General features: G+C 41.9%; 1 protein-coding gene across 2 annotated transcripts in view; it reads left to right on the plus strand.

Annotated features, from left to right (window-relative positions):
* The first annotated feature begins 2885 nt into the window (after positions 1 to 2885).
* Positions 2886 to 12302, plus strand: part of Mylk4 (myosin light chain kinase family member 4) — a 78025-nt gene continuing 68608 nt past the window's right edge. For both annotated transcript variants that reach the window (XM_052729197.1, XM_052729198.1), the window contains exon 1: positions 2886 to 3059. In XM_052729197.1, coding sequence (XP_052585157.1) covers positions 2901 to 3059 — 159 coding nt within the window. In that variant the 5' untranslated portion in view covers positions 2886 to 2900. The remainder of the gene's footprint in view (positions 3060 to 12302) is intronic.

Genomic DNA, 12302 nt, shown 5'->3' on the forward strand with positions numbered 1-12302 from the left:
AGAAAGAAAGAAAAAGCAAGGGTGCCCGAGGCTGTGGTGGCAATGGGTCCCAGAGGGATTAGTAAAGGCTGAACAAAGGGTGATAGTTGTCTGGGTCACGAGCAATTAGAGAGCCGTCTATAATGTCAGTTTTAGTTTGTCAGCAATGTAAACTTTATATCAAGAAAATATATCTAGGAACAGTAGACCTAGGAAGGTGGTTGCTTTCCTGATGTATCAGGAAAAGTCATGGTGTCACTCATAAGGACAGTTGGTGAGAATTCCACCTCTATTCTTTGTACCTACCTGGATATGTGTGCCTTTGACCTTCCCCCTAAACTAGGGGGAGTTGGAGACCTTTTAAATACAATTAAGTATTGAATAAATTAAACAATGCTTGCTAAATGCATTCAGAAGGCACCATATTACATTTGGATCTCTCCATAATCATCAAAACAAATGTGTATGTAACTGTGGGCTCCCATACCTTGCATCCTGGTTGCTGCAATCAGGTCTGAGAGGAGTATGCGACCACCAAACACAAATCCAGCCCTGTAATTACAAGGGAACTGAGAGAGGATGGTAAAGGTGATATTTCATCCAGCGTTCTCAATTCATCCTCTCCCTACCTGACCTTTGAAATGGAGCCATCAGCTTTGAAAGGCCTAGCATCTAAAATTAATATTCTTCCCCATCTGACTAAGGAAGCAACAGCTGAGCAACATGAGATCAAGGAGCATATTAGTTTAAACAGGGGCTCAGGGTGGCATTTGAGAGAAGCCACTTCCTGGGGTGGAGACACTTGTCTCTCCAGATGACTTCTTCCCACTGAGAGTGAAGTCTCTTACCGGAGAGTTCTACAGTTGATTGGAATCTGCAGATTCCTGTTCTCTGCTGGGAAGAATCTTCCTCTTGTGAAGTGGTTAAGACTCCAGGATGTCCTCCTACAGACGGTATCACTCTGGCTTATTGTCATTGCCCCTCCAATCTCCCTTTTCTCTCTATGTTGCTCTAAACAACAAGGGGCTTGAAACTTCAGACAGAGTCAATGCTTAGTATTTCATTATGGAATGATTATATGTTAAACCCAAACTTTTGTTTTAATATGTTAATTTTATGACTTTCAGTATGGCCTGCAATTCAACATTATATCTATCAACAGTTCACCATTAAATAGACATGCATCTGTTCTTATTTTTATAATGTTTTTCAGAGAAGTTTACAAAATAATAATAATGATCTATAATATATCTGTAGAGTTCTGGTTGATGTTATTTGCATTTTAATTTTTTTGAACCTAAGTACTTTAGGCAATATATAGGATTTTGTAGAGTATTATATTTGAAATACTTTATAACTCTAGTAGATTATTTTAATCTATGAATTGTAAAAATGAAAGGTGAAGTTTCACTGGCAGAATTAGAAATGATTGTAAAGTAAAGAAAATGAATCAAATTTCAGAGAATTTCCAGCAGGGGGCCTCGGGGACTAGCCACAGGAAAGTGCAAATTCAAATCTTCCTTAATCTTTCTCTCCCTGGATAGCCAAGTACTGTGTGAATATGTAGATGCATTTATGTGCCTAGGATTAAGTGTTATTTTGCACTGTGTGCGTTACCTAATTTGAACGGAGAGTATTTCAGAGAGAGCACGCAAAGCCAAGCTCGGGGCACAGCTGTTAGTAAAGGTTCAATGAAAGGTGTGGGGCTGCATTCTTCATATGAAGTGAGTTCCTTTTGAAAGACCCATACCAAATGTCTGAAGACATAGGCAGGAGGACTTGCAGTGTGATTCAAAGGTAGGGGTGCTTGCCTAACATGTGTGGGTTATTGAGTTCAACCCCCAGCACTGAATAACTTAGAGACTGAAGTGCAGGCAGATAATTGCTGTGGTGGAAACTCTACCCAAAATGAGGCACAATTTCAGAGGAAGAGGGAGGAGCCCCTCTTCTTGGACAAGCCTTTCCTGCAGGACTGTGAGGAGCAAGCCTTCCAATCCCAGTCAAAAACCCCAGTCCTCCAATTGTGTTTTAACCTATCACTTGATATGGTGGAGGGGTTTGAAATTTGCTCCTTATCTCCCACAGCTTGGCTAATCTTAGTCTGTGAAGAAAAAAACCTGATAATGACTAGACACCTAGAAAAAACACATGCTCACAGCACGGGAGTATGAAACTCAAAGCAGGGTGCATAGTGGTCTTTTATTGAGAGCCTGAAGGGACAGAGTTTGGACTCCTGGGGTGAAAGGAAGTGGGAAGTCTCTGGGAGGTCTAAGGAGGGGTGAACAGACATCAAGAATGTGAATGAAATCTTTCAGGTGGCAGTCACCTGTGGTCATCTCTGCAGGGCAGGTGTCAGACCCTCCGTCTCATCTTCCTGTAGACAACTCAATCTTTCTTGGGTTCTAGAAAAGTGTGTGTGGGGGGGTATATTAGATAGAAATACCTCTATTTCATTTATTATCTTTTAATGTAGAAGGATATAAACTTCCTTTTACAAAAGGATTTTCCCAGTCATTCCTGTGTGTACAAAGGTCTGTGGTTTCTTTGAATAATCAACTTGAAATACGCCGCATAAACATAACTGGGGTTGAATGTCTTACTTTCTCTCCATGTATGTCTTGTTTAATGCAGTGAAGGATGTACATAGTCACCTGGGAGGGTGCTTCTTAATATTTAACTTTGTGGGAAAATGTAAAAATAAAAGTTTCTCAATGGACAAAGTTTCAGTGTGAATATCAGCGTTGCTCCTGATTTTGGAAGTTGATAGTGAGTAAATGACCCCAACTTTTCTTGTTTCCGTCTTTTATAGTCAAGAGAAAGGAGTGCTGAGAAGTCAGGACTGTGTCCTGCTTTACAAGTCGGAGACCGAGGGAGATGAGAACTCCACTCCTGACAGCAGCCTGCTCAGACTCACCACCAGCATGCTGAAGGTTAAGAGGCTAGAAGAGATCAGCTCCTGCCACAGCAGCAACCCCCTGGAGAAAGTGGCCTTCTTCCAGTGCATGGAAGAGGTGGAGAAGGTGAAATGCTTTCTGGAGGAGAATTCTAGTGAGCTGGATCTGCAAGCTGGAGACCATGAGGTAATCACGTTTGCCCTCATCTCATGGCTAGTGCTCTTTACGGGACCCCCTTCAAGTTCAGTGTTGTCACGTACGTGTAGAACCAAGGAAGCCTGAGAATAGACACATTTCCATTCCCCTTCTCTGAGGATGATGTGTAAACTCTACACTTGAGCTGGGTTGATAGATCAGAAGCCTTTGAATGTGCATTTTACCTGTAGTGGCTGAGAAACTTTGAAGTGAGTTTCTGGGGACTGGGAGTGTAGCTCAGTGGTAGAGGGTTTGCAGAGCATACCAGAGACCCTCGGTTCCATATCATCACCCCTCTCAACCAAATATACATGTACACTTACACACATACTTATGGAATACGCTTTGGAAACACACTTTAGAGAAGGATCATTTAAAATATGTGTTGGGGCTGAAAACTCAGAGAAGCACCCTGGGAGGACAACTGTGCAATTTCCAATTTCCCAAAGACCCTGAGCTCTGTGAGAGGTAGAGTTATTGACAGCAAAGTCCAGAGAAGGGGCAGCATTCCTTGCTGACAGCATGATGGTAGAACCCTGTGCTCACTCTGCTGAACAAGAGCTCTGAGCTCACACACAGAGTTGCCTAATCTGATCAAGGAGATGATAGGTATTATGAGAGTAAGTTGGTTAATATATCCAAAGCACGGTAAGCATTTATCCTGTATGTGTATGGGGGGGGGGGGCAGGGCGGTGATGTCAACAGTGGAAGGGAGAGTGGTCTGGCACTGCCACCACAATACTGAGAAGACCCCCTCACTCTCACCCACCCCCCACGCCTTGCCAGGGACCTCCACTCAAGTAAAGGCATATCCTTGACTATATTGTAGAAAAGAATTTCAAGATGATTAGGGAGAAACAAAGTTGGCAACTTTATTAAATAAGTGAAAAGAGCTAGTATGTGTGTGGGCATCGGTGTGTGTGTGTGTGTGTGTGTGTGTGTGTGTGAGAGAGAGAGGGGGGAGGGAGACAGTACATTTCAAGACATGGGTGTCCATGCACAATGTCCTCCTATATGAGTCTGTGGATTTCTAAGTTACATTGTTCAAAAGGCGTGGGCTACACAGAGGGCTGAGTGTGTAAAGGTGCTGACGATGCAAGCCTGGTGGCCTAAGTTAGAATCCAGGAACCCACAAGAAGGTGGACGGAGGAACTGAGTCCACAGAACTGTCTTCTAACCCCCACACACGTGTGGTCGCACATGAGCTGTACCCCATCTCTCTCACACACATAATAAATAGAAGAAACTTAAAGTATTAATTTACAACAGGTTTAAAGATTAAGCAAAATTTAAAAGTTAAGTAAAAATTATAGTGGCTAGAGAGACGGCTCCATGGCTAAGAGCACATACTGACTTTGAAAAGGTCATGAATTTGGTTCTCAGCCCCCATAAGAGATAGCTCACAACAGTCTGTGACTCCAGCTCCAGGGGACCAGACACCTCCGGCCTCCATAGACACAGCACTCCAGTGGACACACCCTCCACCTCAGACACATAATAAAAATTCTTAAAGAATTTCCTTTTGCAAATGAAATTTAAGGTTGTTTTACAATGTGTACTGTATAGATTTGGGGTGAGAGGAGTGCTAATGTGGTAAAACTCATGGTCCTAAACCCCTGGGCTCAAGCCATCCTCCTGCCACAGCCTCACAGATATCTGGAACTATCTAGGTGCATGCAACCATCCCACTACTTAGATCCAGAAGAAGAAATTGTCATAGGCAAAATATAAGTGAGATATGAAAGATACCTTTGCAAGGACCACTAACAGCATAAACAAATAAACAGAATTTATTTTCTCCTCATGAATTTCTGAAGGAAACAGAAAAACACTCATCTTTTATCACTTTGCACAACAGAAATCAGCTAATGGTTTATATGGATTTGATTGTCAAGTACACTTGTTCTCATAATTCTGTGATATAACTTTGTTGTTATTGTTGTTTGGAATTTTTTTTTTTGAGAGAGAGAGGGCCTTGTGTAGCCCAGGCAGTCTTTGAACTCCATGTGTAAGCTTAGGATGACCTTGAATTTCTGATCTTCCTGACTCTACCTTCTAAGTATTAAGATTACAGGTGTGTGCCACTGTGCCAAGGTTATGTGATAAAAATTTTAATTAACTGCCTTTAAAGTGTGAGGTAATGGTGAGTTGGACTATAAGCTTTCTTAGGAAGAATTACTTTTATGATTACCAACTGTTTTAGAAAGTTCCAAACCTAATTTGGAAGTTATATATTTTGGAGTTTGCGGGGGAAAGATTGAGTCTGCAGAGACCCTAAAGGAAGTAGGCAAACACTTTGTAGCAGGGCCTTTCTGGCTTCCATGCTACAGTTGACACCATCGAAGGTAGAAACCAGTGACAAGGAGTGCCGTATGTCCCATTCAGTTTTTTATTTATAAATAGAGAGGCCCAGGGATGTCATCAGTCAGGACCCGTGTCCATCTCTGGCCCTGTGGAGAATGGACAGGTACAGGTGTCAGTGGCTCAGAGCTCTTTCTATGGTGGTCAAAGCCCAACCTGTGGTGGCAGCACAGCCAGGAGGACCGGCAGCTGCCAGGTAGAGTGACCACCTCAGCAACTCGGGTGTGTGGACACAGCTGGGCTGCCATGGCTCTCTCCATCTTCTGCAGGGCTGCAGCAGACCTTTACTGCGTCACTCTTTTCTCTCCCGGGACCATTAAAAAGACCTGTCCACTTTCTCACTTGACTCTCGTCTCCCCCTTCCCATTCTCTTTCTGAGAAGATTAGGGCCGCTAATGGTAGAAACATTTGCTAGCTGCACTGAAAGGCAATTTTCACTGGATTTCAGACACTCTGGGGACACAGCTTTGTTCTAGAAGCTTGGAATACAGTTTCTAAAAGCAACTTTATCTGCTCTCAGTCCCAAGAGCAGAAAAACTGTATATAAATTTAACAGCCTGTATTTGTTAAAATAGTTCAGTGAAACTTGGATGCTTTTTTCTTTTCCGGCTCTTAAGCGGGATTTTTCTATTTCATTTGTTTTCCCTGCACTGAGTTTATTTTAAACTATCCTTTTCTTCCTCTAGTTTTTTTTAGGTGGATTGTTAAATACTTCATATTCTACTCCTCTGTGAAACATTTACTTTATTTTATAATTTTAGCTTTGTTCCTTTAATTTTTCTTCATTTTCCATTTGGTTGTTTTTCTAATGTCCTTCTCCCTTAAATAATACTGTGGATTTTAAAAGGTTTATGACTTAAAGGGGCAATTCATGGGCTTGCTTTTATGTTCTCTTCTTTTCCATGCCATATATCAAAATTAAAGCCTTTGAAGGGTGGCATAGGCCTCTCCCCAAGCAAGGAGCTGGCAATAGATAGGAAGTGACAGTCACCTGTCCTAAGAATAAGGCCATAGCTCAACTTCTCTTCCCCCTGCAGATGTTTTTCCTCTTCTTCCTTTACACCACACTTATAAGCTCTCCAATTCTTCAGCTCAGTCTCAACCTCCACTGGACCTTAAATCTGTGCCATCACCAACACCCTGTAGTCATCACTTCTGGGTCTTCTCCAACCTGAATCCCCACCAGCACGATTATCTTACCTGCAAGATTTCACACAGGTCAAGGACTCTCCTCTACTCTCTAAAATGCTCAGTACGAAGCCTAGATTTTTTTTTTTGTTGTTTTGTTTTTCGAGACAGGGTTTCTCTGTGTAGCTTTGCGCCGTTCCTGGATCTTGCTCTGTAGACCAGGCTGGCCTCGAACTCACAAAGATCCGCCTGCCTCTGCCTCCCGAGTGCTGGGATTAAAGGCGTGCGCCACCACCGCCCGGCCGAAGCCTAGATTTTATATTTGCCCCTAGGCCATGTCCTTGTCCCAACCCTCCCATGAGGACATCTGCGACACTCTTTCAAAAGATTATGCATATATAGAAATCAAATAAATGGATGAATAAAATATGTTTTCAGCAGATAGCCACATACCACAATAAGCTAGATCTAAACTTGTCCAACGTATGCATTGAAATCAAACAGAACTTAGCAAAGAGTTGATCTGAGTGAGGAGTCTAATAGCCACCATGTTCATACTATGATGTTATAAATGCTAAATAGTTCTCACAACTATAATTGTAATTACTTTGATATAATTAAATGCAGAGTTTTAATTAATTTTTTATAGTCATACTTTTGGTGCTATGGACACGACCCAAGATTTCAAGGATATGCTGTACCCCCAACCAATACAAGGATATGCTGTACCCCCAACCCATACAAGGATATGCTGTGTCCCTGGTGACATAGTTCTACATTTTATACCCAAGATGATTTATGCTCATCTCCCTTGGTTTTCCCCGCCTTCCTGTGTGATCCTATTTCCTGTCATTTCCCCTGAAGGCTTGGTCCCAAGTATAAAAACTAAGGGGGATTAGAGTATGGATGGTCCTTTTACAAAAATATGTCTTTGTGGACCACTCCTCCAGAATTGTGCTTATAGGGCTGAGTCGAGGTGGATTACTTCTGAATCTACACTTATCATGATTTGTATGGAAAAGTCTTCTTTAGTAAGGTTTCAGAGCTGGGAATGTACTACAGTTGATGGAATGCTTCTTTAACATGCAAGAAACCTGAGTTTGAGCAATAGCACCACATAAACTGGGCATGATGATCCACTCTGTGCCTGTAATGCTAGCATTTGGGAGGTAGAGGCAGGAGGATCAGAAGCTGAAGATCATTCTGAGCTACATAGAAAGTTTGAGGCCAGTCTGGGATGCCTGTGACATTATCTCAAACACAAAAGATAAAAAACACAACAAAACAAAAACAAAAACTCGAAATACAATACTACCACCAACAGAAACAGGTTCAATGCTTCCCTGGTACCATCTAGAGGAGAGATTAGGATGGCCCAAATAGACACAGGGTCTCACGGTCCCTGGGATGTTTCAACGCCTCTCACAGACATTCAAAGACTGAACCAAACTATTTCTTAGCCGGATGGGCAAAAGACAAGAGAGGGTTGGGTAAAGCATGGGTGTCTCTATATTGATTGAGTTGGCTGTTTTAATAGCAGATGACATTTCCTGACAGCTGATGTGAAATTTTACCACCAGCCGTGTTCATAATGACTATTCTTAGATCTCAAAATAGCATAGTCAAGGATGAAGGTTTTTAATTTTTGAAGTTACATTCTTCCACTCCTTTTTTTTTTTTTTTTCGCTCTTTGCCCTGCAATGGCAAGAGAAATCTTCCTAGCTGGCATTGGCCCAGCAGAGGCAGCTGATACCAGTTACGACGACGCAGCTACTAGTCCTTGACCAGGGGACAAACACATGTGTGTCAGTATAAATTATTGCCAGCGATCTCTCTCAGTCCCTGCACCTGTCTCGGATCTGTCACAAAGAGCCATCATCTGTTTCCTTTTAAAGAAGCAGAGTATTAGTTGGTCGTGTAACCAGAGACGCCCAGTGTAGGACTGCACAAAAAAATCCCATTGCAGTCCACAATGCCCACTCCTCAGAGCAGAGCGGGGAGCACAGGGAACTTGGAAAGTGGTTTGCTAGATCGGGGCAGGGAAGGTGCCCACAAAGCCAGGGACTTCGCAGCTGCTCCCAGGCAATGGACTCCATACTTCAAAGAAAAGGCTTCTGGATTGTAGGTAGCGTGTGCCTTCTGTCGTCTTCAGTCTTCTGGCGCCTGTTCCGGTCAGTGGTGACATGGGGAGGCCCCAAGCAGGCCCCTGCCCTTGAGGATGCACAGGTAGTGAAATCCTTTGGAACGAGGGCAGATTCATTTTGCAATTCTCTTTGAACATCTCCAGCCCAGAAGCGGTGCTCACCAAAGGCAGTTGATCCATGCCTTGCTGGATCTTTGCCCAGGACTACTGTCTTAGGAGGGGCTGGGATAATAATAGTGACATGTGGCACCTTTCATCATTTCTAGCAATTGGGCCAACTTTCGGGGAATCTTGAAGCAGCTGTATCAGGAATTAATTTCAGTTGGTGATCTGTTTGGGGTAGGAGAGTTAAAAATAATGTTGGCATCACTTCATTTTTTTTTTTGTTCTTTTTATGTGTCATGGTTATAAAAGAAAAACATAGATTTGTCCTGTTCATAGGAAATCTGTTGTAGGCTCAGCAATGAAGGGTGCTGAGTACTTGAATTGTCTCCTCTCATGCTTTGAGCTGCTGCTGATATGGTTTTTCATCAAACACAGAAGCTGTTTCTACAATGGAATTTTGTGGGCAAAACACAGTTCTAGAAGAGAAGTAGTTCTCAGTCTGAAGAGTATAGTACTTTCTGAGAGGTGTTCATTTCCAGGAAAACAGCTTTCTCTGTGTGCTTTATTACTTTATTCATTATCATCTGCAAAGTCACTTTCAAACACTTCCGACAGTCTAGCAAACACTCCAGAAGACCCTGAGGGTCAGCACTCCGATATATCGGAAGGCAGGCTCCCAGCAGTGTTTCTCAGCACCTTTATCCTCCTCCAACACTCCCTTCCCCCATTGACCTCTTCCATGAAATGTTATTTCTTTTCCTTCCTCCATTTTTTTCTGAATGGCTAGAAAGAGGGCTCAGTTGGGGAAGTACTTGCATTGCAAGCGAGAGGGCATGAGTTTGACCCCAGAACCCATGTCGGGCACAGTGACCCATCTTGTAACCTTGATGCTGGATCTCAGTGCTTACTGGCCAGCCAGTCCAGCCTAATAAGTGAAGTCCAGGTCAGTAAGAGACCTTGTTTCAGAAGGAGGTAGGTGGTGTTCCTGAGAACAACATCTAAGCCCCCAACCCCCCAACACACACACACACACACACACTTACATAAAATTGTTTGTGTGCATACAGTACTAGGCATCAGTCTCAAAGCCTTGAAGTTCCCAGGTAAGTGTTGCTGGGCCACATTCCAGCCCTTCCCATGAAATTTATTTCTACAGATACCCTGTTTGATGTATATATCCTTGATGCATTATATGTATGCACATCCTGTGCATATGTAAAGAGTAAGATTTTCTTCATCTCTTCTCCCCAGAGAGCCAAAGCCCCACTCAGGTGCTCTTGCTGTACTGGCAATACGTGATTTACAGTTTAAAAAATTTCCAGGAGAGGTGGTTTGATAACGGTACATACATGCATGACTTACATCTTATCCTGTGAGAACCACAAGTTCTGGCTCTTGGTGGTATTCAGATGATACAGCTCTATGCTTCCCCAATGCCTGAGCCTTTCCTGGAGTCCTTGCTACATGGACACTTCTGTGATTATCAAGTTCATGTTCAAATGAACAGCCGAATCTTGGAATAATTTATTAAATTACTTTATCTATCTTAGTGGAGAACAAGGTAAAATTAGTGGGAGAAAAACAGCAACAGAAAAAAACCAAACCAAACAAACCTGAAGCATATAAAAACCCATGTTTAGGCTAGTCCTGACATCATGGTTGTCTATCTATTCAGACCCAGTCACTGGTACTCAAGTATTAATCATGTCTGGCTGTTTAATATATTTTTTATGGGAACTATCAGAAGGACTACATTTCTTTCATGAGAAATGCTATGAGAGATTTCAGCTTCTGTGTGGAAAGGAATGGTATTCACTGAAGCTCTGGGATGAGCACCACTGGTGTTTCTACCTCTGGTTTCTGACAATGAAAAGGTTAACAAGCATTTAGAAGTACCACATACATTCTTTTAAAGGTTCTTATAGCGTTTTAACTATAAAGAAAAGCTCATTTATGTCAGATTTACAACATAACTCTCATCTTTTTTGTCACTAATGATCATTTATAATGTTGACAACTAATTATCTTTGAAATTTGTCCAAGCACAACAGTTTAGAGATTAGCTTTCTCAGAGATGCCAGAGAATCCATTTGTAATGTTAATATGTTGTCTGCAGTCAAGAGGTAAAGGCTTTCTGATGCACTGTGTACAGATGCCTGCTCATGTAAAGTTCTATATGCCCTTGAATATACAGATGAGTAACCTTACTGTGTATGTTGTTTTGGTGTTTCTGAATAATCAAAATCACGATAATTTTATATAATTTCTGTTAGTTGTTTTAATATGAAGAAAATATCTTTATTTTCTCTCTTTCTACCAAAGTTAAAACAACAAAATTCAATATATATAATTGTTGCTAGTTATGTCTATGTTTCTAGGTAAGAGAATGCTTAACACATGTCTTAATGAAATTCCTAAATATAATTTACTGAACTGTGTTCCTATCCATTTCCTCAAACCATTATGGTCGTAAAATGTACATTTATCTATCAGCATTACCCAGATCTCCATTTTTCAGACTATCTTCATGACTTTCACTGTACAATTGACCCTCTGTATCCATGAATTACACATCTGTGGATTCAGCTAGCCATGGAGAAAACATTATGTCTGTACTGAACATCTGCAGACATTTTTCCTTATAATTATTCCCTAAATAATAGAGAATAGCAGCTAACAACATTCACACTGTGTTAAGTATTATAAGTAAGCCAGAGATGATTTAAAGTGTAGGAGAAGAGGTGCATGGTCATATGTAAACCTCATGCCATTTTATATAAAAGGCTGAAAGACTTGGGAGGGGTTCCAGGAACAGATCTCCCAAGCATACATGCCAAAAGATGTTCTTTCACGTTACTTTTATTTTTATTAATATGCCAACCCATTTAAGACATTTTTAGCAAAAGCAAAAATTGCAACAGTGTGCTAAGTATAGATTTTTCAAATGCACAGCAACACACACACAACATAAATTTTAAAATGATTTGTTAGTGCATGACCTCAGAGAACCTAGAAAGCTCTCACAACTAAGGTGGTCCCTGGGGCACCTGCAACAGGAACTCTTTCCAGATCTTTGCCCAGGGGCATTTATTCCTCATTTTCTGTCTAACATGTGGTAACAAAGTCCAAGGGAACCGAGGCAAGCAGGTAACAGAGAGTCTTCTTTCTAGAGAAAAGGGGAATTGATAGTAAGAGGCCTTTAGTATAGAACATTGATATTGGGGAAGTTTGCTTAGGGTTTTTATGTGGCTGCATGTCTAGTGTCCCCAAATTGCCACTCCTGAATTCCCATCAGAAAGCAGAGCCTGTAATCAGGGCTTACGTTTGGATCCTTAATTTGAGGATTGACTCCGAGGAATAGGCATGGAACCTCTGTGTATGAAATAGTGAGAGGAGGAAGCTCCAGCATGATGCTGACCGCTGTATGCAGGGCTCATAGTTTTGCACCCCTGTTGTAGGACCGCTGTATTCAGGGCTGATAGGTGCACCCCTGTTGT

The sequence above is a fragment of the Peromyscus californicus genome, unplaced genomic scaffold (assembly GCF_007827085.1).
Source record: "Peromyscus californicus insignis strain IS unplaced genomic scaffold, ASM782708v3 Scaffold_8__1_contigs__length_139910024, whole genome shotgun sequence".
NCBI classification, from domain to species: domain Eukaryota; kingdom Metazoa; phylum Chordata; class Mammalia; order Rodentia; family Cricetidae; genus Peromyscus; species Peromyscus californicus.